Source organism: Mustela nivalis (genome assembly GCF_964662115.1).
Source record: "Mustela nivalis genome assembly, chromosome: 2".
NCBI classification, from domain to species: domain Eukaryota; kingdom Metazoa; phylum Chordata; class Mammalia; order Carnivora; family Mustelidae; genus Mustela; species Mustela nivalis.
The window spans coordinates 86,315,955-86,343,900 of NC_139021.1; the positions used below are offsets into that span (position 1 = coordinate 86,315,955).

The 27,946-nt window shown below is 35.8% G+C and overlaps 1 protein-coding gene across 4 annotated transcripts in view; it reads left to right on the top strand.

Annotated features, from left to right (window-relative positions):
- The window catches only part of PCMTD1 (protein-L-isoaspartate (D-aspartate) O-methyltransferase domain containing 1), a 65,899-nt gene that overhangs the window by 19,788 nt on the left and 18,165 nt on the right, over positions 1-27,946 (top strand). Inside the window, exons 1-3 of one of the 4 annotated variants that reach the window (XM_082720110.1) lie at positions 2,270-2,451; positions 7,945-8,375; positions 21,005-21,107. In XM_082720110.1, the coding sequence (XP_082576236.1) occupies positions 8,069-8,375; positions 21,005-21,107 (410 nt within the window). In that variant the 5' untranslated portion in view covers positions 2,270-2,451; positions 7,945-8,068. Of the gene's footprint in view, positions 1-2,269; positions 2,452-7,944; positions 8,376-21,004; positions 21,108-26,945; positions 27,137-27,946 lie in introns of those variants that run through there. The other 3 variants (XM_082720109.1, XM_082720112.1, XM_082720111.1) reach the window with 3 other exon arrangements.

The following is a 27,946-nucleotide window of genomic DNA, read 5'->3' on the forward strand; positions in this document are numbered from 1 at the left end:
TGCTGCCTGAGCCCACTTAAGTGAGTATAGAGGGCCCCTGGTCCTAATGTAGGCCTTTTGTCAAAGTTTGTGGGCCAGAGCATGACCAAAGGCTCTGCATTGTTTTTTGTTTTTTGTTTTTTTTTGTTCTATTTTGTTTTGCTTTTATACTAACATCTCTCAGTCAACTTACATGTGAATGGGTATATTTTTCCTTTTGCTTCTGTATACACTGTTCCTTGGCGCCCCCCCCCCCCCTCTAACTTTAGGATTTACATTTTATTCTGTAGTTCTGTCTTAAGGAAGTCATTAGGTGATCACTAGATTGCAGAACTGACACTTTTTTGTTTTCCCTGTCTGGTCTTTTGGGTTTACAAATGAACGTTTCAAATGTGTCTTTTTTGTCCTAGATGTGAAAGAAAGTGAATTAATTATTGGACATGTGAACGTTAGAAGCTTTATGTCCCATGCACTATTTATGGTTTACAAATTTATGATGTGGTTATTCTTTTTCCCATTTTATAGACAAGGACCCTGAAGACCACAGGTTAAATAATTTGCCTGAGGCTACAGTCAGTACCTGACATCAGCTGCTTTATTTCCACCATTCCATTCTTCTTCTGGAACCTAGAATACTAAAAGGGAGGAAAAAGGAAATGAGAGTTTGAGAGAGAGGGAGAGAGATCTGAATCTTTTCAGGCAAGGGCACGAAAACTCTGCTTTCAAATTATGGGGCAGGAGCCTCTTCGTAAATTGTTCTGCTTCAGGAGGATTTTATGGCTTGCCAAACTGGGTTTGAGTTGAGGCTTAGCTGTTTACGAGCTCTGAGCTTGTCTTGTGCTCTCTCCAGACTTGGCCTCCTCATTAGTAAAATGAAGTTAGTACCCCTTCATAGAGTTTCGGTGAAGAAATAGAGCCCAGGGCCTGTATGCAGTACAGGCCACTAGAAATAAATAGGCACAATGAGTGGTGAAGTTTAATGTTGGAAGAAAAAATTTTCCTTCTAGCCTAGGATTAACATAAATAACAGGAAATTAACATAAAACAGATTAACAGGAGAAAAATTTAATTGCACAAATTGCATATATGTGATAACCCCACAAAGACAGGGAAACCCAAGGGTAAGCTGGGTGGGCATTTGTGGCTTACATGCCATCAGGAGCTAAGAAGTAGAAGAGGGGCCTGGGATGTCACAGGGGAGGAGGTGATTCACAGGATGTGAAGAAGAACAGAAGTTTGGTAATTAGATGTTTGCCTTGCTATAGAGATAGGTCATTCAGATTAAAAAAAAAAAAAAAAGTTGTATCTTGGTAATAGCTCTTTCTCTGCACCAGGGTCCTTAACTAATTTCTTTTAGGTAGTTTAAAGGGAAGTAAAAGTTTTTCTTTAGTCTGCTGGGTCTTGATTGTTTTCAGCTCAAAATGGTCCATATGTCAAAGTAGCACATTTTGGGGAGGTTTGCTCTGAACCCCTTCATTAACGTTTTCTTTCTTTCATTTTTTTGTATTTATGTCTCATCATACCTGTTTGCCATCATTGAGAAAATTTTTTCTCCTGTGTAGCTGTTGCCACTCTCAAAGTAGCCTTCATACATGACTCCCATGACAAGATCTCTGAGAGCATGGGGAGGAAAGATCCTTTGTTCGTGCCCTCAAATAGTGTATTCCTCCTTTGAATCACCAGTCTTCTTTACTCCAAAGCTGGGTGAGCTTTGTCCTCACCTTTGCAGAGAAAGGAGCAGCAAGCAGCAGTTGGCTGCTTGCCACTGGTTGCTAGGAGGGAAAGAAAGTGAGTCAGCATTCATTCTATTCTCTGACTCTGTGACATCTGCCTGCCATCTGTTTGCTTCCCGCCTCCTTTGACTTGTCTTTAACCTTCCATAAAACATCCTTAAGCTGCCTGAAAGACACCCATAATATTGAACTAGGCCTTCAGTAGATCTTCCCCTAAACCAAATACATTAAAACTACGTATCTTATTTTGAAAGACTAGAAACAACTTTTGGAACATCTTGCAAATCATTTCAGGAGAGCTTATGTGAATGTATGTACCCCAGACACTCGTACTAGAAAGAAAATGCAAAGGAGTGAAATTGTGTTCTGTGAGTAAATATGATAACTTCTCCTCAAACAGACGTAACTGCATAAGCTGTTCTTTTATTTTCTGATGCTTCTCTCTTTTGCCTTTGCCTTTTCTTCTTTTCCTTAGATTCCATGTTTTGCTTTTATTGTTTAATGCAGGACTTGAATACTCCTAATTTTTTTTTCTTTTCTTTTCCATGTTAGAGAAAATGGCAGGAATGGGGCACCAAAAAATGTGACCGAAGTAACAGATGTTGAGAGGCATGAGCAGACATTTCTGGATAACTAAAACTGAGCTGTACTCAAATATGGATTTGATGCCAAAATAGCAGGGAAATTAGAGCTCTGGGGAACCTTAGGAATCATATAATTTAGCCTCTTCATGTCACAGGTGAGGAAATGATGTTCTAGAGAGCTGCCTAGAACCATACAGAAAAGTTATCAGTAGGACCAAGGCTAGACCTTGGTCTCTTGACTTGTATTTGGCACTTTTCCATGACTGAGATGGAATTATCTCAGAATTAACAAATGGCAAATGCTTCCATGATTTAATGATATGGTGGTTTTTTAGTAGTATTTGCTTTACTCATAAAAATGAAGTATATTTCAAGTTAGGGGATTATTATGGAATTATAACAACATTTATTACAGATTTTTAACTTGCAAACTCCTAACATGTACATTAATTATAATCCAAAATTCATGGTGCAGCAGTCAGGGGACTGATTACATTTTGGTGCCTCCTTGTGGTGGGATATCACACTTTTGGATTTTGGAAGAATTTTTGGTGGCATGAAAATCTTTAAGACACATTAAGCAAAAGTTTGAAATATATACCATATAATACTAATATTGCGTTAAAAAGAAAGTGGATAGATGCTTAGAAAGTAAATTTTAACAGTGTCTCTTTGAATATTTGGGCTATGAGTAATTTTTATTGATTGGTTTTTAAATTTTCTACAAATACACGTACTATTATAATTGAATCGGTCAGTGTTATGAAAATGTAATTTAGTTTATAATAGTTAATTTTCTACCCACTATCAGGAATATGTATACGATAAAATGACGTATCTTTGAAGCTCTGTAGTATAAATTATTAGTATCTCTTTTTTTGTTCTTCGATTTTTCTACTGTAGCCTCTTCATTAAATATATTTTTATTCCTTAGGAAATTATATTCTCTTGTCTTTTATCTTATTTTGGTTAAAAAAAAATACACACATACTTATGTATCCCCTTTATTTTCAGTTTTACTTGTCAGTTTTGTTCAAATAATGCATTTACATAATTTGGAAAGTCAAGTGATTTCCTGAAGACAAAGTATAGCAGTTCCTGGCTCTACCTGCTTCCACCTGGAGGCTCACACTCCAGAGGGAATTTAATGCATTCAGCTATTTCATGGTAGGGAAGTTACCTCCACTTTGCTAACTAAGATGCTCTTTTTAAATTCACTGATTTTAGATAGCATTTACTTTCCTATAATCACAGATGAAGTATTAACTTCCATGCCCCTCTTTTACCTCTTCCCTTGCATCCTATTGTGGTTAAATGACTATTCAGATTGAATCAGCAATTGTGTTTTCACTATTCTGACTACGTAAATATTGTCTTCACCAGACCAAATAATGTATAATTGTATTCACTTTCTTTTATAGTTTTGGTTTTTCCTTTACATCTTGCTTTAAAATTAGTCACACAGTGTGTTTCTCATTTTCTAAAAAGCCTTTGTTGGCTCCATCCTCTGGGAGGAAGTCCAAGCTCCATGTGTGTGTGACCTGCAAGCTTCATTTTTCATTCCTCTTTATTGCTGTAGCCTCCAAGGACTACTTTCTATTCCCAAACTTCGGCTCTTCGATACTATTTGTAGTGCCGCAAGTGGGTGGGTGCATTGCCTCTTGTCTCCTTGTCTTTTTCTGCTTGTTTTGAACACCTCTACTCCCTTCTGCCTCTGTACTTACCACGTCTTCATATTTAGGAAAATCTTACCATCCTTTTGTCTCCACCCCCATGTCTGGGCTGGTGTTCCATAACACCTGTGTATAACTCTACCACGGTCTGCCCATCCCATTTTGTAGTTTTTCATGCCATCTCTTCTCCAGGGGTGGTCTGAGGACCCTCATGTTTCCTAAGGTTCTTTCAAGGGCTTTACAAGTCCAGTACTGAGTTTTTCTATAACATCAGAAAACACCCACTGATCTTTTGCAAAACAGTAGGACTTGTGGGAAAAATAGCCTTGGAACATACTACTGAAAACCTATCCATCTGTGTAACCAGTTTACCAACAAAAACAAAAAACAAAAAAATACAATTTTTAGCATAGTTAAATCTACTGGGATTTGCATGTTAGCATCACAGTCATTCATTCATTCATAGTCTTAAACCCTAAGGTTTGTCTTCCTCTGAAATTTAGGCTCTAGAAGATAATTTGCTTATGGATATCGTTTTATTTGCATATGTATATTTTTATCAAAATTTAAAAATCTGAATCTGGGTGTAGCCTCAATTAATCTGTTGTTTTTATCTAGAGACAGTGTCTTTACATATTTTTGGTCTGCATTCACAGCTTCCTTAGACCACTTGAATTGCCTTAGAGGTGGACACTCTCTATTTTCAGCTTTTTACTGAAAGTTTTCTTAAGTTGCTAAGGTTATCTTTTAATATGTGTAAGCTTGTACCTTCCTGTCACTTCCAAACATGAACATGGAAACCACCACAACTTCTTCATTATCTGCACATTGTTACCTTATGTAACTTACGTAGCCTAAATGTATGAATTAACAATTTGTGTTAAAGAAACATGATGCATTGTAAATGATTGCACATCTTATTCCATAAAACCTTTCCTGACCACCTTCCTCCCTCCTAGATACCTTACAGCTTTGTGTTTAGATGTATTCATCTTTCCTATCAAAATAGGCAAAGGAGTTTAGGAAATCTGGCTTTAAATTTTTGTGGTGCTCCTTGTTAACAAGGTGTGATGTGTATCCTAAATTTCTTTCTTTCTTTTTTTTTTTTTTTAAGATTTTATTTATTTATTTGTTTGCTTGACACACAGAGATCACAAGTAGGCAGAGAGGCAGGCAGAGAGAAAGAGGGAAGTAGGCTCCCTGCTAAGCAGTGTGCCCGATGCGGGGCTCCATCCCAGGACCCTGGGATCATGATCTTAGCTGAGGGCAGAGGCTTTAACCCACTGAGCTGCCCAGGTGCCCCATGTTTCCCAAATTTCTGAGTACTTGGTCTCTGGTGTGTTGCAGTAGATCAGAAACACAAATTACACTGCACTTTCTACAATGGAAATGTAATTCTCCCTTTCTTGTTAGTACCTGTGGCTAACTTCTGTACATCTAATAGATGTTCTTAAATTAGATTTAACTCATGGGTCTGTAGGAACTCAGGATCCTTCTGAAGTTGGATGTAAAACTTCTCATTCATTCATTCATTTTTTTTTTTTTTTTTTTAATTAGAGAAAGGGGCCCAGAAATACCAGATTCTCAAAAGGGTCCAGGCTTTAAAAAACAAACAAACAAAAAAATCTGGTCGGCTGGATAAATGTCTTACGGTGCTGGAAGGTACTCAACTACATGTAGTTTCTTAGAAGTGTTATCTGCTTTCTTGCTTTAATACCAGCCATATCCTCAGCCTTTAATTCCCTTAGTCCTTTAATTGCATTACACAATCTATGCCTTTTTAAGAAAGCTTTCCTGGATCCCTGGATCCAGTTTCCCCTGTGCTCCTTTAGCTGCAGTCACATGCATTGTAATGCCCTAGTCCTTTATACATTATTTCTATTTGAAAATGGTCATAGGAGTGCCTTCCTCATAGGCTTATTGTAGCTTTTAGTGAGATAATATACAAAAAACACTTAGTACAGTGTTCACCAGCAAATGGTAGTAGTTCTTGTTGGTTTGAGTCTTCCTCTTTGCCTTTTTCACCAGGAGTGTGCGCTTTTGTGCAGTAAAGTCAATGTTTGTTTATTTTGCTGTGATAATTTTGGACAGGCTAGAGTTTAGAAGGACCTGAGAAGGATTAGGTTGCTTTGTGGAATAATTTTTCAGACTAGTAAAATACAGCATTTCCAGGAGAGCCATTAAATGTCTGCATAGTCAGAATTAGGCTTATAAAGTCCTGAGATGGGTGCAACATTGGAGACTCAACCGAAGCTGCCTCCCAGTCTAATGTAGCAGTTTTTCTTTCATTTTGGGAGGGCATTCAATCTGAGTACCAGGTAAAAAAGTTAACCTGTGCTTAGAGGCCATGCTAGTAAAAACAAAACAAAACGAAACAAAACAAAACCCCACACCAGCTTTAACCCACTGAGCCACCCAGGTGCCCCCTTCCCCACCAACTTTAAATGCTAGAATTGTGCTCAGCGAGTTCAGATGCTTGGGCTATAAAAGGATGTCAAAACTAAGACCTGTTGAAGGAAGAGTGGATTGATGTTTCCAGTTGTACTACATGCCATGAAATACACTCGTTGAGGAGAATGGTGCTATGAGCCCATGTATTTTTTTCAGTTACTTCTTTTTTGGGGTGTGGGGGGCATTGGAGCCAGCCATGTTTGTATAAGTGAGTTTGAATAATTTAAATAGGAGTGTGACATGAGTTCACAGTATTTCCTCCACTTAGAAAGTTTAAGGAGATCATTTGAAAATACAGAAGAGGACAGAGGCAGGCAGTGGGGACAGGGACAGGACCTGGTGAGGCACCTGCTCCAGTAGTGCTCAGGCAGGTTGGTACCAGAGGTGTGAAGACCTGACGAAGCTCAAAGAATCAGTTTCGTTTCTTCTCTAAGGTCAAGAGTGAGTTTACAGCCTTGCCATAGTCTGGCTGTCATAACTCTTGTTTTTGGCTGTAAGCATTTCATTTTTTACTTCCTGTTCTCCTGATGTATTAATTCAGAAATTGTTACATGAATTTACTAAGTGTAATTGAATAAAGATTAAGTTGTGTTCAATTTGATGTATTGAAATTTAGTTTATCAGGTTGTACTAATGTGTTCATTTAAAGATGCTGAATTTGACTTTAAAGAAGTTTATTGTATTTGTATGTGTAACATATGTTCTGGTACGTGTACCATTAAAGTTGTTAATAAAATTTCTGGTCTCCTTATTTATCACCACAGGGTTTACCAAGTAAAACAATCTCAATATGTCTGTATTTGTGTGTGGGTGTGTACATTTTAAACATGTGGATCTGTTGTGTTTTTTTATATTTTGTATTCTGTGTTTGGGTAATATCTTACTTTGTGTTAACATTTTGAATTTATGTGGTACGTTTAAGATGTTTAGCATTTAGGTGTTAGTGGATTTTTAAGTTTAGGAATTTTAAATCAATCAGATGCGTATTGAACTAGACTCATGGTACTCCAAAGGCCTCCTGGCTTAATTAATGCTTAAGAGCATGGTTTCTGAAGCATGGTTTCTGTACAGATGAGATCAAACTGTTGTATATCTTTGAATGTATCCCAGCACTGTCACTTTCTAGAGCAGCTCTGTTCAGTGTGACAGCTACTGGCCACATGTAGCTATTAAGCACTTGAAGTGTGGCTGTCACACTTCAATTTTAAATTGCATTTAATTTTAATTTTGGTCTAGGTAGCCACGCCAGACTAATGGCTATCATATTGGGCCTGAGGGTATGCAGTGACTGAAACCTTGTGTGTCCAAGATTTCCCATCTGTACAGATGAGATCAAACTTAAGCTACCTTTTGTGGTTGTTAGAAGAATAAATAAAGTAATATACTTAAAGAACTTAAAACTATGCCTAAAACAGAATATGTCCTTGAAAAATGATAGTTATGATGACTATTATGTATTTAATAAAGAATTACTTTCATGTGAGCATTAATTTAAACCTGTTTATTTTTATTCTTCCCTTTCAGGATTAATTTATTTTTGGAAATCAAGTGCAATATTAAAGGGAAAACAAACCACACTACATTATTGGAAGCCATTTCTGCTAATTTTAATACATTTTAAAATTTATGATTTGATTTGAATACTATCATGGGAGGAGCTGTGAGTGCTGGGGAAGATAATGATGACTTAATTGATAACTTAAAAGAAGCTCAGTATATCCGCACTGAAAGAGTGGAGCAAGCCTTCAGAGCGATTGACCGCGGAGATTACTATTTGGAAGGCTACCGAGACAATGCTTACAAAGACTTAGCCTGGAAGCATGGGAACATACACTTGTCAGCACCTTGCATTTATTCTGAAGTTATGGAAGCATTGAAACTTCAACCAGGATTGTCTTTTCTTAACCTGGGAAGTGGAACCGGATATTTAAGTACAATGGTGGGCTTAATTTTAGGTAATTTTATTTTTGTAAAATTTTATTTTAAAAAATAAGCTGAGTTTGTGTTACTGTTTATGATTTATAGGGTTTGTAAATTTGTATATCTTTGAATGTATGTACTCAAAGTAGTTCTCTTCCTTAAGTGTAGAAACACAAGGCGGTAGTAATCTTTTTTTTTTAATTTGCTCTGATGCTGAAAGTTAGCTTGTGCATTTAATCCTAGACTTAAGAAACCTTTGGAATTGTTTTTTCAATCATTGTCTGTACTTAAAATTGAACAGCTGGTAGACAGGAAAGTCAGGGGTATCATGTAATCTGTTTCAGGTAAAGGGTTGTGACTGACTGCTGGCTTAGAGGGTTCATTAGTCACCAGTGTCCCATTTTATTTTATTTTATTTTTTTAAAGACTTTATTTATTTATTTGACAGAGATCACAAGTAGGCAGAGAGGCAGACAGAGAGGGAGCAAGGGAAACAGGCTCCCTGCTGAGCAGAGAGCCTGATGCGGGGCTCCATCTGGACCTGGGGTCATGACCTGAGCCAAAAGCAGAGGCTTTAACCCACTGAGCCACCCAGGCACCCACCAGTGTCCCAAAAAGGGAATGGAGCCAGGTTTTTGGTAGCAATGCAGGAGTTTGTGGGATATAGAGTATATGGCACTGATGAGGCAAAACAAGCGATTGGGAGAAAAACAGAAGAGAAGTATGTCAGTAAACTTTTAGCATACTTACTGTCTGTTCTGTCAGGCGTTATTCCTGGTATAGGTATATAGCAGTGAACTAAAGGTACAGTTATCTCTGCCTTTGAGAAACTTACTGGGTGCTTACTATGAGGGTGAGGCATTGTTTAAACCACTTTTACATAGAGTAACTCAATGTTCCTAATAATCCTGTGACATATATATTGTTTTGGTTCCTGTGTATATAGGTGAGTAAACTGAGGCTTAGAGAGGTTAACTAACTGCCTCAAGTCTCATAGCTAGGAAGTGACACCTGCAAAATACAGAATGTGGGTTGAAGAGGCATGGATGGAGGAAAACATGTGCCAAGACTGTAGGATGTTGCTGGAGGATGAACAACCATTATTTTTACTAAGCCTCTTGGTATTTACTGAGTGCTACTTTGTGATAGGCCTTAAGGTAGAATGCTATCAAGGCCCATAACGTAGACTCTTGTCCTTGAGTTCACAGACTGGCAAGAGGAGAGAGATGAGAAAAATCAGCCATTTTCATCCAGTATGGTATGTGCCATAGTTGAGGCATATGCCTGAGTTCTAGGGATGAGACTGTGGTTTAAAATTCACTCTGCAGTGATGGAGAATCATTGAAGGATTTTGAATAGAGAAATGAGTATACTCTAGTTGGGTGACTCTCTGTCCCAGGGTGCTGGGTCCCAGTTTATCCCTCTTGTCCTAACATCAGTATTTATAATGTCCCTTTCTTTCCCAAAGTGTCCCAGTTTTGACAATAAATTATATAGTCACATGAAATGACTTCTAAAGCATTCTCAGGCCTGAAATTCCCCTTTCTTACACACTTACTGTAGCTCCTTACATTCTTTTCTTGTTACAGAACCTGCAGTCTATTTCATAAAAACAACTGAGTCAGTTCCTATTACGTAATACAACCTAATACATAAAACAGTCTACTTGATGTCACTACTAAGTTTCTGATTCATAATGATATGCTCAAAAAGTAGTGAAGTATTAATTTTTACCATGAAAGAGATTAAGCACCTTATATTTAAATTTGGTATTCCTGCCTTTCCTGAGACAGGAGTTTCTCTGCAGTTTGGAAACCCCACATACCTAATTAACTTTTGAAAAAGGAATTTCAGGGTTTGAGATTGTCTCCAAATCGGAGGAACTTAGTTGAGGGAGTAGGGAGAGCCTTTAAAAAATGGGAATTGCCATTTTGAAAGTGCATTTCTTGACCAGCTCTGGCACCTTTAGGCTGGAGTCCAGGCTTCCTAGCATGTCTGGCTAGCCTCAGAGCACCTGTTACCCTGTCTTTTACCTCTCTAGCCCTGTCAGCTGGCTCAGGCTGAGGGAGGTCAGTCTTATACAAAGGCCTGCAGGGAAGAGGGATTCATAATTAGCAACCTTGCTAGCTGTGAGATTGCCCCCCTTAAACTCTACTCCTCAGTCTCAGTCTCCAAGAGATTCCTGTGGCCAGATGCAGCTGTAGGCTTACCTCACAACTTTATTGTATCTTGAATAAGAAACAGACCCCTGCTTAAGTGATCCATAATGCGGTTGATTATTTTCCTTCTGTTACAAGGCTCCAGGGAGTCATGGTCTTTGGTTACATGTATGACAATGGTTATTGGACATTGTTCCAGGGTTTATCTGTGTGTGACCTTGCAGTCAAGACCAAGATAAAGTTCCTTTCTTTTTGATTGGGAATAGTCATTAGGTGAGAAAGATAAAACACTTCAAAGAAGATAGAAAGGCAGAAAGAATAGGCTGTAAAACAGTGATTATGGCTAATAAATTTTGGATCTGTCTAGCTTCTGAGGAAGCTTAATCTTGTTAACCCAGCCTAAACAGTGAGTGTTTTAAGTCAAGGAGGTAGATGCAAAGAAAGATGCTTACATGTTCCCTACAATTTTCTAAGTATGGTGAATCAGATTTGGCCTCATTCCTTCACAGTGACCTTAGTAACAGAAGTTCTATCCTTATTAAGTAACTAATATCATGGCTCTAAGCCATTTTTCTCTCCTAGTCACAAGATGGGGATGACAGGTGCTCACCATAGGCAGGGATTCTTATTTGAGGACATGATCTGAAAGAATTGTGGCTAAGACAGGGAAAGCAGGGTGTCTGTGGTTTGGTAATGCAGACAAAACTGCTCACTGAGGAATTTCCACTGCCTTTCCAGAAACACACCTGGAGGGGATGGACTGCAGTCTTGAGAGAGCTTTTGTTCAGTGAGAGGAAGTTAGGCTTATCTTAACCTCAGGAAGTAGCTTGTGATTAAAGTATACTTGAAGCAGTTATTCATAAGTGGAATTCATTTTTGCTCCAGACCTGGAGAATGGATTGCTCTGATTCCCAGTGTACCTCATGTACACAACTTCTTTTGCTTCACACTGAAGATAAGTTCTTGTTCCACTTGCTTCACCTTAAGACTCTTCTTAGACCTCACAAAGAATCAAGCACTTACTTAACTCTCCTCTCAGTACTACTGTCTTTCCATACTTAGGGTTTCCCGTTGAAAAACAGGGTCCAAGAGAAGGCGGCTCCCAAGTCCTCTGCTTCCCAGACTTGAGTTATGAAACTCATCAGGTTTATGAAGGCAAATTGGTCTGATTATCTTTCTGATTCAGGTAGGGATGGTTCTTCATTCTGATCCTTTTTGCTTAGAGATTCACTCTCATTTTCTAAACTTATAATATGAGGTTTCATCCAGTTTAATGACTTCCTTAGTCTCTTGACTAGTTCTTGAGTTAATAGAAGTGATTGGGAAACTGCCAGAATCATTCGAATACTATGTTTGCCACTACCTCAGCACTACATTAGTTTCTAAAGTTAAAATAGTTGGCAAACTTACGTGCTTAACAGGCAACTCACTGCTAACATTATATTGTCCAATGCTGCTGTATTGTCCAAAAGGCTGATTAAACTACATGTTGCCATCATGTTTGGTCTCTAGTCTCTAATGAGTCTTACGTTATGTTTGGTCTCTATACTCTTTTTTTAAATTTTATTTTATTTATTTATTAGACAGAGATCACAAGTAGGCAGAGAGGCAGACAGAGAGGCGGGGTGGGGGAAGCAGGCTCCCCGCTGAGCAGAGAGCCCGATGTGGGGCTCGATCCCAGAACCCTGGGATCATGATCTGAGCTGAAGGCAGAGGCTTTAACCCACTGAGCCACCTAGTTGCCCTTGGTCTCTATCTTTATCTTTTTACCAGAGGACATTAAATGGTCTTTAATCTGCTGCCCTTAGATTGCCTTTGACTTGAGATACTCATGTTTTAACTCTCATTTTAGCCCCCCTTCTCCCTTTAATAAGATACAACTTAACATAAAGTTTGCCCATTTTAAGGGTACAATTTAGTAAGTTTTCGTAACTTTGCAGAGTATGTGAACATGACCATCGTTCTGTTTGAGAATATTTCCATCACCCCCAAAAGATCCCCCATGCTTGGTTGAATCCACTCCCTGTACCCACTCTAACCCCTTAGCTGTATGTTCTGTCTCTATAAATTTGTCTTCTCTGTACATTTATATAAATAGGATTATATGAAATATGGTCTTTTGTGTATGGTTTCTTTTACTTAGCAATATGTTTTCAAGGCTGTAGCATGTATTAGTATTTCCTTTTTATGGTTGAATAATATTTCATTGTATGGGCATGCCACATTTTGTTTGTTCATTCACCACTTAATGGACATTTGGATTACCAGTTTTTGGCTATTGTAGATGATACTGTTGAGAACATTGAAAATGTACAAACGTGTGGACATCCATTTTTATTTCTCTTGGGTGGATTCCTAGAAATGGAATTGCTGGGCTCTATGTTTTTATGTTTAACTTTTATTTTTTTTTCCCCAAGATCTTTATTTTGAGAGCAAGAAAATGTGCATGAGTGTGAGTGGAGGGAGGGGTAGGGGAAGAGAATCTTTGAAGCAGACACCCCACAGAATGTAGCTCAGTCCCATGACCCATGAGATCATGATCTGAGCTGAAACCAAGAATTGGACATTTGACTGACTCTGAGCCACCAGGAGCCCCTGTATTTAACTTTTTAAAGAAATTGTCAAAGTATTTTCTGAAGTGGCTGTAGTATTTTATATTCCCACAATGAATGAGGTTCTATCACAGATGGTTGTGTGGTTTTATGGTTTGTTTTTAGTAGGTATAAAATGCTATCTCACAGTGCTTTTAACTTGCACTTACAATGATGTGGAGGGGCATTCATTTCTGTGTTTTTTAGTCATTTCTGTATCTTTAGTTAAATGCACTTTCAAATCTTTCTCCCAGTATTTAATTAATTGTTGGGTGTTTTTATTATTGAGTTATAAGTGTTCTTTAGATATTTTGGATACAAGCCCTTTATCAGAACTACAGTTTTCAAGTAATTTTTCATGGTCCTTAAACACCTCTTTTAGATCTGTCTTGGCTCACTGAGCCAGAGAATCAGGGAGATCCAGAGTGGTCTTCAGCTCCCCTTCCCTATTCTTTCTGAAATGACAAAACAAATTCTGCAGGTTCTCAGGGTTCTCTTTAAAGTAGACCACATTTTCTTCCTTAAACAAAACCTCAGTTTTTCCTCTCCCCTTTTTTTGGGGGGGGAGATTTTTTTAATTTTCTTTTTTCTTTTTAAGAAATACAGAGGCTCTTGGTATGTGCTTTATTTTGGGCTCTGAGCAAATCTATTTTGAAAAGAACTATTTCATTTAGGCTAGTCATTTTCTAAAATCAGGAAAGTTTGTTACTATTTAAACTGTTCTTCTTAGTCCTAGTTAGGCTTCTCTGCATCTTTTCTTCTGCCCACATAGCCTGTATTGAGTTGCCATTATTTTTCTATATCTTGGTGTTTTTCCCCCCTCACTTCTGGTTGTGGAGTGAAAGTCATTACTCTCAACCATCTCTTTCGTTGCTGCTACCTCTAAAAAGAAAGGATTTTGTGTTTATGTGACATTACTGCTAATTGTTACTGGGCAACAAACAGTAATAAAAATCTCAGATATTAGGAAATAGTATGGGTTTTAGAAATTTTAAAGTTTTCATAGTAATTTATGGTTGTAAGTCCTCCTACTGTTCTTTGAAGTTATAAGGCAATCCCCTCAGTGGTGTGAAAAATCTTAAGGTGGTTCTCTGAGCATCTTGAGTTTTTATTTACCTTCGGGATCAACTCTACCCAACTCAAGATTATCCTTGTACCAAATACAGTTGATTCCGGTTGTTTGTGAATTCACTACTTAAAATTTGTTAGATGGTGGCTTTTGAAGTCATTTGTGCACATGGCCATAAGCACCAAATTACCAATGAACCATTGTTCCTTGGGGAAACATAACTCAAACTGTTAATAATTTTAAATCCTAAAAACTCATCCTGGTTGTTTATTTGCTTTATTTTTACAAAAGAGAAAATGAACTTCTAAGTATTAAGAGATTTGCCTGAGAATGGCTCAGGAGGGGCCAGAAATGGACCCCAGGTTGTACTGCATTGTCCCCTTCTGTCTCCATTGGCTAAATTTTCCTTCTGTTGTGTTTCTCATTCTGGTGAAAGGTACTTTTTTCCTACCAAAAATTACTTAGATGGAAACCTGGACATCGTACTGTTTTCTCTTTAATTATGTTTTGTGGAATAGGTAACATATTGGTGGGGTTAAAAAAATCCAAAACACATACTTTATTAATTTTAATTTTAATTTTTTGAGAGAGGAAGAGAATGCCTGTATGTTTGTTGGGGGACAGGCAGAGGGAGAAGAGAATCCCAAGCAGTCTCCATGCCCAGAGTGGAGCCCATCACAGGGCTTGGTCTCACAACCCTGAGAAATCAAGAATCAAACGCTCAACCACCTGAGCCACCGAGGTGCCCCTCAAAAGGCATACTTTAAAAGGTTTTCCTTTTCTCCGTTTTTTTCTGTTTGTCTTTCCACTTCAAGAATAGCTTCATAGAATCTGAGATACCTCTCCTTTTGCATAATACTCACATGATTGTAGGGCTAATAGTTGACTTGAAGTCATATTTTTCTTAGGTATGTAAAGGAAAATATGTATTGTATTTTAGAAGATTCCTATCAACAGCTAAAATTAGTAAGATTTCTTTTGAAAGGCATGTTTTATCTTCTGTTTTCTGTGGGATGCCTGTTCTATAATAATAACATAAAATGGATCTGACATATACTTAATGACCTTTGCTAGTGTACTTTAAGACATGAAAAATAGCATTTTAGGCTTTGTGTATATCGTTTGCCTCAGTCTTGGTTGTGAACCTTTTAAGTTTGGGACCATAGCTACTTTTTTTTTTTTTTTTAAAGATTTATTTATTTATTTGGTAGACAGAGATCACAAGTAGGCAGAGAGGCAGGCAGAGAGAGGGGGGAAGCAGGCTCCCTGCTGAGCAGAGAGCCTAATGTGGGGCTCGATTCCCTGACCCTGCGATTGGGATCATGACCTGAGCTGAATGAAGGCAGAGGCTTAACTCACTGAGCCACCCAAGCGCCCCATAGCTACATTTTTGTGCTTTACCATTCTTTTAAAAAAATATTAATTATATCGAATATTTGCGCCATCTTCTGAGGATACAGCAGTGCACAAGGCAACCTGTAACATTGAAATTGTGCCTATCATCTCTGAACTAGCTATAGAAGCATTGTGTCAGTTTCATTGGCTGTTCTCTTCATTTAGTTCATGGTATTTATACTATGTGAATTGGTCACTACACTGGCCCCAGCATATCTTCAGGTATTTCACAAATAAATATTCAGTGGAATGAAAGAGCTATTGAAAATGGCTTCCAGGGGGAAATGATTGCATTAAAAAGAATTTGATAAAAAGCTAAAGCTGTTTAAATTAGCTTTGAAAACTTTTCCATTTTGTAGGTGAGCACAGCTTTTTCTCAGTTTACTGAATTTCTTAGAAACAATTGATATTAATGTTCCACTGTAGAAATAGTCACAAGTTGTGAAGATACTGGACTTGACTATTAGCCTACTGTGTGGAAATATGTAAATGAGCTGATTTTGATGTCTGTTTTTGGTATTTTAGAGATGTAGTTTATGTAGGGGCTTGGATCCATTTTCTGTAACTGTTTAAACCAAAATATTCAGATTTTATGTTAATACATGTCTGAGATTTAAGTGTAATAAAGAAAAAATGCTTATAAATCCATTAGCTGAGAGGAACTCAAGGGACTGGAACTGGAACTTTCTGGAAAAATTTTCAGGATTTGCTTGTTAAGGCCTTTCCTAAACCTAGAGAGCAGAGAACCAGTGTCTGGTCTAATCTTGGATATAATCCAACTAGCTTCAGAATGGTTTCGCTAACGTGGCCAGACTCAGCAAACATTTGACAGTGTTTGTTTTTCTTTAATGTGCTCATTTTGTGTGATATAATAGGATGGAGAGACCATAAGAAATTAATTGTATCTTAAGTATCAATAGATGAGATCTGTTTCTTTTAATCTAGTTAATGATTACCTAATCTTTTGCTGATTCCTTTTACTCCCCTTTCCTTTACCTACCTTCACACTATTGTGTGTCTCTTTGTTATACTCCAGGGTGTTCACAGCAGTGAAACCTAATCTTGTCTGCTTACCTATTACTGTCTCTGAATTCTTAGAAACTTACAAGTCTTTCCAAAGATGCCTTATTTTATACAACTGAAATTAGTAATAAAATATCATTAGAACTTCCTAGAAGATATTTTTACAATACGTATTTCAGTTCTTACTGAGAAACTTTACACTGGTTTTCATAGAAACCAAAAAACTGGTTCACCTGCTCCCTCTTGTGGTAAATACTTAGTTTTATCCATAATGCTTTTATTTGCAGTTATTAACTCTTGGTAACACTTTACCAGTGAGGGCAGAGATTTGGATAGTCCAAACGGATTTTAAATATTAGGAGGATGTGGCTAGTGTGCTTAACCTGGGCTGCATTTAAGGTTATCGGCAGGACCTGGGCCATACCCTAGGAGTTTCCCTCTGCCTGCCTTAGGTGGGAACCAAGCATTTACAGTTTAAATCAAATTAAATTCTATCTACCTTTAATTATTATTTAAAAATTCCCAGGTATGCAGTCAGAGTTGAGAACTATTTAAGGGTTACAGTTTTGCTTCTGTAGCTAATTAGTTCTGTATACAAAGAGAGGACACGTTATGATTTCTAATAATTTGTACCCGTTTTGTACTTCATAGTGTGTAAAGGCACTATGTAAATTAAAGCATAATTTACTTGGTTTTCCCAGGAACCGATTTTACGCAGTAGGAAAGACTTCAAAGGGTAAGTGACTGGTCTCAGCTCATGCAGCCGTTAGGAGAGGAACCAGATTGGAAACTAGGACATCTAACTTTAAATCTACTCTTTCCTACCACTCCATAGAATGTAGATCTGAGTCCTCAGTTGAAATGATGGATCTTAAACTAGTTTATCTTGAGAGCTCTTCTGGTTTTGGTATCATGAAGAATTTTTTTTTGGCCTGTAGCTGTGTTCTATAAATTAGCTTTACTAAAACAAAATACTAAAGGCACTGAAAACTTCATTAAAATGTTGTGTAAAGCTCTCCTGATTTCCCTGGATTGCCTAAGGCCAGCTCTAACCTTCATACCACATTCAAAACAACGTTTCAGGGTGCCTCAGAGAAGGAAGCTGGAGTATTGGGTGTCACATAGGGTCAACATACATGTAAAAAAAAGAAAAGATCTAGATATTGTATAGATTACTAAACCTAGTAATTATTGACCTTTATATAATAAATATGCTTTGATTATTGACTGATAGATGATAAATGAGGTAGATTAGATCCCACTACTACAAAGGAAAAATAGTCTCAATTTTATTATATTGGATTTTGTTATATTTGTTATTGCTCTTAATAAATAGGCCTTTCCAGCCTTAAAAATCACATCTAACATTACATAGGACACCTATTTTTTTCTAGTAACTATTTGTCTTAAGAAGCTTTGACTTCTGTGAACTGTGAATATTTCAATTTTTTCTTTAATGTTTATCTTAGTACTTTTAAAAAATATGTATTACAAAAATGATGCATTTATCATTTTACAGAAAAACTTCACATTGGAAAATACGAAATAGCATTGGAAACTATTGAATAGAAAATTAAACTTGCACTTATCTGTTAGATGGTGTTAGAAAGTGTTGACAAAGTTTGTCTTTTGGATACTGTTTCATTTTTTTCCATTGACCTTTCCATTGTACCTTTCTGTCAGAATTATTGTCTATTTTATTAATTTGAAAAATCTCATACTGAAGTTTTTTCCCATCTCTCTGACTAGCTTACTCTTTTTTGATTGAAAGGTTACAGGTATAGTTAAGTCAGGACACTTTAGGCAAGGGTATATGTAATGATGGAAGTGTGTCCTTCTCACCTTAGATCTCTTAGTTCCTTTCCTTAGAAGCAGCTTTGTGTGCTTTTTTAGTTTGCTGTTTAATACAGATGTCAAATATGAGTTTTAATAAACAGTATCATGCTACATTTTTATCATACAATTGCTGTGTTCTAGTTGCATATCACATTCTAAATAAATGAGATCGTGACATTGCTATTTAAGTTCTGCCTTTTAATAATGCATTATTTTAGATTTATTTTTTCAGTATTACTGTTTATTAGTGATAAAGGTACTTTTTTCTGTGTTATTTAATTTTATTCACAAAAAATCATAAATGTTTTTGCATTAGAAGTTAATACATAGTCTATTCTGCATGTCTATTTATGATATTGTTAAGTCCTTTATACGTTAATGAAATTGTTTTCACTTTATGTTAATGTAAAAAACAAGTTATATGAAAAACATTCTTAGGATATTTTCTGAATGAACTTTAATCTTATTTCCAGAAGTTGTCACTTTGGTTTTAGACTATAAGCAGAAAGTAAGGAAAGGAAAAAGAGACCAGTGGTACCTTCAAGTGATGAACACCTGTGTAGTCCCTTTGATCTAGAACTCTGAAGTCTGACTCCCTCTGTTAAGAAAGCAGTTTGAAAGACTGAATAGAAGCCATGGTTTCCGGATTCTTTACTTGACACCTTTATTGCAGTGCTTATGCATTTGGTCCTAACAGGAAACCTCAAATTATAGCAGTATTGATGTTTTTCATTGATCTCTTACCCATGTAGCCCTAGTTTTGTTTTGTGTTCATAAAAATAGTTGATTTGTATAGCTAGATTCTTAACGGATGATGAAAATATGGAAGTCTCTGTTTTAAACGGATCTCCTTTAAGGAATAAAGGAATTCATTTCATAGAACAGTATTTTCCTTATTATATACATAATGTTAAATAATTGTGGTTTAATTTGAGTTTTTAAATGAGGAAAACTTTATTGAGTGGTTGCTAACATTCTTTAATTCCTTATGGAAATTCAAGTTATTGAAATATTCAGATTTTGTATAAATTAAAAAGAGATGTCACCATGTATTCTTCTGTAAGTTTATTTTTTAGTCGCTTTATGTTTTGAAAAGTGTTTTTGTTTGACTCAGTTTATGGTAATATAAGGAATTACAAGGGTTCTTAAATGCTATCAGATGGATGTTCCAGTTTTCAGATGAAGACGGTTCAATTATATGGAGACAAAAACCAATCAAAACATTTAAGTTTGCATCAGAATAATTTAAAAGCATAAAAACAGTGCAAAGGAAGTTAATTCTATCTGTTGTATTTTTGTGGATCAGATAACTTTTTTTTAACCTCCTTATCTGAATAAATTTCTCAAATAGAGCCAGTTTTTTTTTTTTTTAAATAATACTAATCAAATGCAATATGATAGAAATGTAGTAGGATAAAGCATTATCTGATTCTGGCTTGAAGATAGTCTCCAAATATTTTGGTTCAATTTTTATAGTTAAGTGGTTCTAGATCACTTTTTTTTTTCATGTGCCCTCTGAACATTCAAACATGGTAATAGGTGACTTTTGTTGTTGTTGTTTTAAAAAATCTTAGAGGTCAGTAGAACTTCACCTTACATTGTATTTTAATGACATTCAGTAGGAGGCATGTTGAGTTAATTAGTTCCTAAGATACAGAAAGTATGTGTAAGATAGAGAAAATACATACTCAAACTTCTTCCTAGGAGACCAATTCCAAAATAACAAAATATATAACAAAAATATAGAATGGAAAACTCTGTTCGGCTCAATTTTGGAAGTTCAAAAGTAACTAGCCTAACGAGAGGAGTTGGTGTGTGTGTGTTACTTTCATGTGTCTCATGGGGCAGGCAGTAATGCACAGAAGCTTTAGGAAATGTGAATCCTGTAGGTCATATTCTCAGCGAAGTATACTAGGATGCCATCTGAGGACCATCTCCTGGGCTCACTCATCTTTTTCTCATTCCTGTGATGTCACTTATCCATGGCTCTGGGTAAAAAGAAATACTAAGTGAAGTGTGAAGTGTGCTAGAAAAGGAGAGTAAGATCAGCTCTGCAATGAAGTGTCTCGATGGCCACATTCTGCTAGACACTGGGAACTACAAAAGGCATAACATAGACTGTGGTCTTGGCCCTCCAGGAATTTAACATATAGTGTGTTGGTGTGAGATATTTATATAGCATCTATGTTAGCCCATGGTTTCACGCATTTTAGAATTGCCGAATTTTTAGAAATGATAAATGAAAATGTAATGGTAAAGAACTATGTAGGAATATAATTATTTCTTTGTCAGTATTGTCCTGACAGATAAGCTTTTCTCTTGAGAGAACTCTTCCTTACTTAGCCTTTCTGTTTTTCTTTTCTTCATTTTTAATTCTTCATTTTTAATTAAAGCCATGTAAGTAGTGAGATTTCCATTTAGCATTTTAAATCTGTGCATATATTTAAGCCTTTAAGTGCTCCTGTGATAGATAAATGAGCAGAAATTAAAAGAGCTCTGTAAAGACATATTACTAATATATATATATATATATATATATATATATATACACATATATGTATATTATAAAAATGCTGCTGCTACAATTGCAGGTCCTTTTGGAATAAATCATGGGATTGAGCTTCATTCAGATGTGGTGGAATATGCCAAGGAAAAATTGGAGAGCTTCATCAAAAATAGTGATAGCTTTGATAAGTAAGTATTCACATCTATAGTTTTGGTTTGAAAGCAGCTGATAAGTAGATATATATGACATGTGTGTTCCTTAGTGCTATTAGTTATTGATCCTGAATTACTCAATTGAATGCAGCAAAAATCAGTGTGGTATAAAATGACTGAAGAATTAAGTTAGAAAAATTATTTGATACTGTAATTTTTGTTCTATCTAAGCTTATAGTAAATTACAAATAAATAATTTATAATTCTGTATTACCATCACTTTATTAGTGATAGTAATGTTTCATTCATTAGATAGCATACAAGTACTTTTTGGAAAAAGAATGTAAAGATGCTTGGCTTTAGAGAATTCTGGAACTGGTTTTATACCTTTGGAATGGTATTTAAGAGATCTGCCCTCTTTATAAAATAAGGTGATACTTGTTAGCATACAACGGAGTTTTTTAAAAACATTGAATTACCTTGTAATATAGCTAGAGATAATTATGACAGAAATACCTTGATCTATTTTGTGATAGGGGTATGTTTGAGCAATTTCTTTAGAAAACCATGGTTTTGAACTCTTATTTTGCCTCAAAGAAATACTGCACAGACTTTGGTCCTTAGCCTGGTAGGGGAGTCTTCTTGGTGTGTAACGTTACCAAAATTCAGCAGCGTCAGAACTATGGGTCCACAGTGTCTTGTGCTAAAATCCATGAACTCTGTGAGATTGTAAAAATTTGACAGCATTTATATCTCTCAACTCATATTTTTAAGAAAGGAAGTTCTAAAATCTTCAAACACTAGCTTACAACTCAGTCACCTTCTATAGCAAAATTTTAGTACAAAACCAGAGTTCCAACTTGGGCTTTTTGGGAGTGGGTCTTCTTCACTCATCTCTCTAAACCCTGGCCATGACCATGGAGTTGAGAAATTGGAGGTCTGAGTCAGAGCTGAGGGTTTTTTCCCAGAGAGTCTTAAGCTTGAGACAGTACCATGAAGAAAGCAGGGAAGACCCTGTGAATGTCTGTTGGAGTGTATTTTCCTTCTTTTCCATTCTCTGCCTTTTCTCTCCCTCCACTTGCTCTTTGCTTTTACTCCCCTTGCCTTTGGCCCCATGTTCTGTCCTCTGGCAAGTGGCACTTGATTGGTTGAAGAACAGAAAACTGCTACAAAATCCTCAGTGTTACAAAGGGAAGGAGAGGTCTTGTGTGTATAGGTGTGATTGTAATTGGGTTATTAAAGACCTCAGGCAGGCTTGAGAGAGTTGGAAAACGTTCAGGTTTATTTTGTTCTATAATTAATACAGTGTATTTGAGCAAGCTGTTTGAATTTTCTGCATCAACTTGCTGAATACCATCATTTATCTTATTTCTGTTTGTCTTTATTAATAGTTAAAATTTAATTCACATTTTACATTTTGAATCATTTTTCAAGTGCTTACCGTGTTGGTTCATTTTCTATTTCCAAGAATAACAAATTGTTTGACAGACATAAAATAGTTTCTAGCCTGTGTTGTTTTATAAGAACTTGGGATTCAATTTCATCATTCTTTTGTGTCTTGTGTTTCTGATGATTTGTAGTATGTTAAATGCTTAAGATATGAAATGAGAATTTTTTATATTGTTTATTAGAGGTATAGAATTTTGTTGAATTTATTGAATTCCTATTGTATGTGTTTTGATGTTGAAAGAGTGTACACATAAGGACTTTGTGAATACATTTGAACTTAGAAAATATAAAAGTACTATTAGTAGAAACCATTGTTTAAGGTCTAACTTAAGGTCTATTATATATTAGATAGAAATACATTTCAGGCAGAACACACACAAGGATGAACCTTGAATCACTGAAACACCTTTGTACAAGTATCTCTGGAGCTCAAGTTTATTGCTGAAAAGTGGGCATGGTCCTGGGAAAGAGTAAAATATGTCTTTATTCAAAGAATTTCTATGTTGATGTAATTTAAATATTAAATAATCCCCAACAGAGAAGTTCGAAGACTATATTTGTGTCTCGATTTAAAAAAAAAATTCTGAAATTATTTCTATATAATTGTAAAATGATTAGATTTCCTTGTATTTCTTGAGTTATTCTGTTAAGCAGATTTGTTACTCATAAAATGATGAATCATAAAATATGGTGACATGACTGATATAAATGTTTCTTTATAATTTTCAGTAGTCTTGTTATTTTAGTTAAAATAATTAGGCTTTTTAATGTAGTTCTTTCTGAAGTGTTGCAACTTATTTTTAAAACAGATTGAGACATTGATAAACCAGTCTAAAAAAACTAATTCTGGAAATGTTATCTATTCTGGTTTTCAGTAGTGTTATGAAGTGTTAGTAAAAATTTTCAGATTATAAAAGTATCTTGCATACAAAAAGTAGTAAGTACTGGGAAAATGTTTCATTTCCCATAAAGTAGTGAATGGTTGTAAGCTTAGTAAAGTTGATGTGTAACTCATTGGGGTCCTTTTTGATCTTTATATTACTTGGTTTTGGTGATAGAAATTCTAAAGATATAATGGTTTTCTTTCTATCTTGTGTTTTGATTATTTCTTCACAATTTTTCTTGATGTTTGTGGGTGATATTTCCATTTATAGTAAATTTTTTGAATTAGAAAAACTTGAGGAGCAAGTCATTTTAAAAATCCCATTTCCAAGCAGTTTCATTATGTTTAATTGTATTATGGTATATCAAAATGCATATTTTAATTAACAAAATATAAAGTATCTCTGTTACATTATTTACTGTTTTTGTATTCCTTAGTACCAGATCATCCTTGATTATATGTAATACAGAGAATAGATCGCTAAAACCCAATACTCGACCCAATCTTATGTAACCTGTTTGTTTGGATCTTTTTTATCAGTTCTTTTTTCAAAAGTGTTGTTATGTCACTTACAATTTAAATTGCATCTTATAAATCTGTTGGAAATCATAATGTACTCTAAATGTAGTAGATGGGAAAGAATCTATAAACTATATATATGTGTATATGTGTGTGTGTGTGTGTGTGTATACAGTCACCTTACCATATATATACACACACACAAATACATATACGTGTGTGTAATATATTACACACATATATACCATATACACACACACACACAATATGTATATATCACACACACATACATATAGTGTGTGTGTGTGGGGGGGGTAAGGTGACTATTTAAAAAGTACAAAGGTGTGTTTTATAAAGCAGACTTGGTTCCTGAGTCTTGAAAGTAGCATTTCTTCTTTTAGAAGAAAGAATCTTTGTTGTAATGTATATACTTTAGTTTAGTTTCCATGCCTTACTCTTGTATCAGCAAATGAAATAATTTGGAGAGGTTACTCTGAATTTACTGTATTTGGAGATGGGCAAGAAGGGGGAACTCTCCTATATGGTTTATCCCTTTGTTCTACCTGTGGTATTTCCAGAATTGCTGAAATTCCCTTATAAAACTGACATTTAATTTCAAAGTTGTTCCTAAATATTGGCAAAACTTTAACAGTAAAGGACCAAATAGAAACTATTTTGGGCTTCCTGGGCTCAATGATCCGTGCAGCAGCTGCTCAACTCTGCCATTGTAGTGCAGAAGCAGCCTTAGACACCATGAAAGTGAGTAGGTATGGGGTGTTCTAGTAATACTTTACAGAAAGATGCAACAGGCTGGATTTGGCCTGTCTGCTGCCCCCTGTTCTGCTCTTCACACATACTCTTTAGAACACCTTTATTTTAGCCCACTCTGATCTAGACAAGTTTTTGGGCCTAGGTTTTAAAGGCTTTTATGAAGGAAAAAGTTTGCAGAATGTCAAATTATCAGTATTTGTGCTTGAACAGTAAGCAAAATAATCTCTCCAGTTACAGGAACGTGGAAGAGTAAGTCAGTTGAAGTAGCCTGAATTGTAAACTTTTATCCCCTAAGTACTTTGCAAATGAGTAGTAATTAGTATAATATTTGTTCATATCAGTAGTCATGTACTTCTATGTGTACATGTGCATGAGGTTGACTTAGCTCTCTGGAATGTGTGATTTGGAATGTGCCATTACCTTACAGCAGATGAGTCCTCCTATTTCCCCTCGGTTTCAAGGGTTCTGTAGCTGACTTTGGAAATATTCTAACGTCAGTAGCCAAATGAGTGCAGCATGGTCTGATTTATTTGAAAATTTTCATTCTATTTAAACAAGGAGGACTATTGTTTCTATGTAGTTTGTCATACAATGAGTCATGATAGGAGTACTGAAAAACTAATGAGATAATAAAAAATAATGTGTTGTCTGTTCATTAAGTACCATGTACCATCCATTCTAAGTGCTTAGTCCACAGCCCAGCAGGCAGTATTAGTGTCCACATTGCCGAGGTGGGAAAACCGAGGAGTAGACAGGCTGTGACCTCATTAAGCCAGCCTTCTTATTTAGTTCTGATTTAGCTATGGTGATGTAAACACTGATTTATTCTAATATTTCCTCCGAACAGTAAGCTGCTACCCATGGATTACTATTGAGCAACTGAGCTCCAAATAAAAAAGTTGAAGCAGCATTTACTTATTCATCATCTACTTCCCTCAGGTTAAAATTAAGGAATGCTGTTAACATGGTTAATTGCACCACAGCTTTTTATTACAAAGCACACCTGCTCTGTTCATTAATAAAACTCCCCTATGGTATGAGTTACTTTTGAGGGCAGAGATGACTGGGAGAGACAATGCAGTCCTCAATTTTAGTTGAGGCGTAAGTTTTGTTTTTTGTTTTTGTTTTGAGGCATAAGTTTTAAGTTAAGTGTAGAGTTGGTATTTTAGACTATTTATTTAATTGATTTATGACAGTATCTAGTGGCATAAGTTTATCTTTAATTACAGGTTCATTTTTCATGTGATTTGATTTACATTGGAAAAATTAAATGCTTTCAAATCCTGTCAGCTTTGTCATGGGAGTGGTCTTTAAGAGAATTACAGCATACTTGAAGTAGTTTTGCTATCTGCAAATAGATATTCAACATTATTACAAAATAGTTCTCAGATATTTGAATGGTTTGATATGCTAATAATATTCAGATGGTAGTTTTATAACAGTTATTACAGGTTGTACACCATTTTAAATCATGACAAACATTCAAGTGGTGGTAACAAATGCTTGATAATAGTCATCAGGGCTATATATCAGTTTTGTATTTTAACATCAATGAGAGATGGAATGGGGAAAAGTTGGATGGCTTCAAAATATTTATAGGAGAATAAATCATTGTTGAAATACTGAAGGCTCACTTTTCGGTAATGTACCTGCACATTTCCTATAAAGTGTTCGGAGATTGTTTTTGATTCCATGGATTTTCCTAAAGCTTCATTCAATGGAAGAAAAATATGTGTACTTATTCTTAACATTTTGCTTTAAATAATTCTTGAATTATTCTGAGATGAGTTTGGTGCAGTTGGAAGGGAAAACACTTGAAAAGGTAAAGTCTTTGTTTTTTTGAATTTTACTTTATTCAATAGCTTAATAATCAATTGTAAGTCTTTGAATGGTATAACTGCATTTGGAGATCAAGATATAATGTTTCCCTGGATTTTCTTCCCAGTGGAAAGTGTTGAAGTTTTGTCTTGTTTTGACTGAGTACTCATACCTCTTAAAACCCAAAATGTGTATTTTGACAAAGTGTTTTGAGAGAAAGAGGTTTCTATGATTCATTTGGCAGATTGTTTTGGATGAGATATAAGAACAAGGTAGAATTTTCTCCTATGACCTTGAAATCATTTATTCCATTGGAATAATTGTCTAAACTTTCAATGACAGCATCCTGTGGCACATGATAAACTAGGTGTGCAAATTTTCAGCCCCCACTTCAACAGTGTATTGAAGGGGAATGTTGTTTTTTCTACTCTCAGTCAGCTCCTAGACCTAGACTATCCGTCTAAGAGGGAAGCTGCAGGGCAAGGCTAGGTCACCCTGATCTCCTAGCAGCTTATCAAAAGAATTATATGGGCAAGTTGGCAAGGTCCCTGCTGTGAGGAAATCATCTGTCCATCTCCAGACGAAGATATACCAACACGCACCTATAAAGAAAACCACTGCTAAGGTAAGTGATGAGAATCCCGGTGTTATTTTGGGCAAGTGTTCATGTTGTAAACCAAGATAATATGTGCTCTATATTTTCCACAATTGATTTTCAGTGTATACTTTAGTAAGAGTGTGCCATATATTTTCCCCTCTGCATAAAAGTCTAAAAACAGTTACTAGATTTTCAGATTTAAATCAGCAAGTGATTATATAAGTCTAATGTGAATCAATCTGTAGTTATTACATGTATTTCAGACTGTTTATTTTGTATACAGATAAGTTACATTGTTAGGTATAATTCAGTATAATTTAGGAGTATGAGTCATCTCCATCTGGGAAGTTGTGTTTTAGAAATTTTTTTCAAAGAATAAAAATGATTGCTACTTTTCATTTTACTAACGTACAAAATTTTAACGAATTTTCCTAAATTAAGAAAAAAAATTAGGTCAAGCACGCGTGAATCATACTTTTATGAATACAGTACTAACCACATAGGAAATGCCATTTTGGTATACCTCTTGCTTTCCCCCCCACTCAGGTTTTGTATAGTATGTGGTTGATGTGAAAAAATGGAATTTGGATTTTCCTTTTCACTATTTTTAACCTAGATTTTATGTATAGATCTATAAATAGTGTAGTACTATTTTGTAATAAACTGAAAACTTCTGGTTAGTTTATTGCTGAAGTCTTCCAGATTATACACAAGTTGTATTTGTGGTTTAAAACATGTCCTTTGCCTCTGTAGAGGTTTGTGGAAACCTAGGTGAGATGCAGCGTTCAGAAGATAGTGAAAGTCTACGGAAGAAAATGTTTTCTTTCTTTTCCTGTC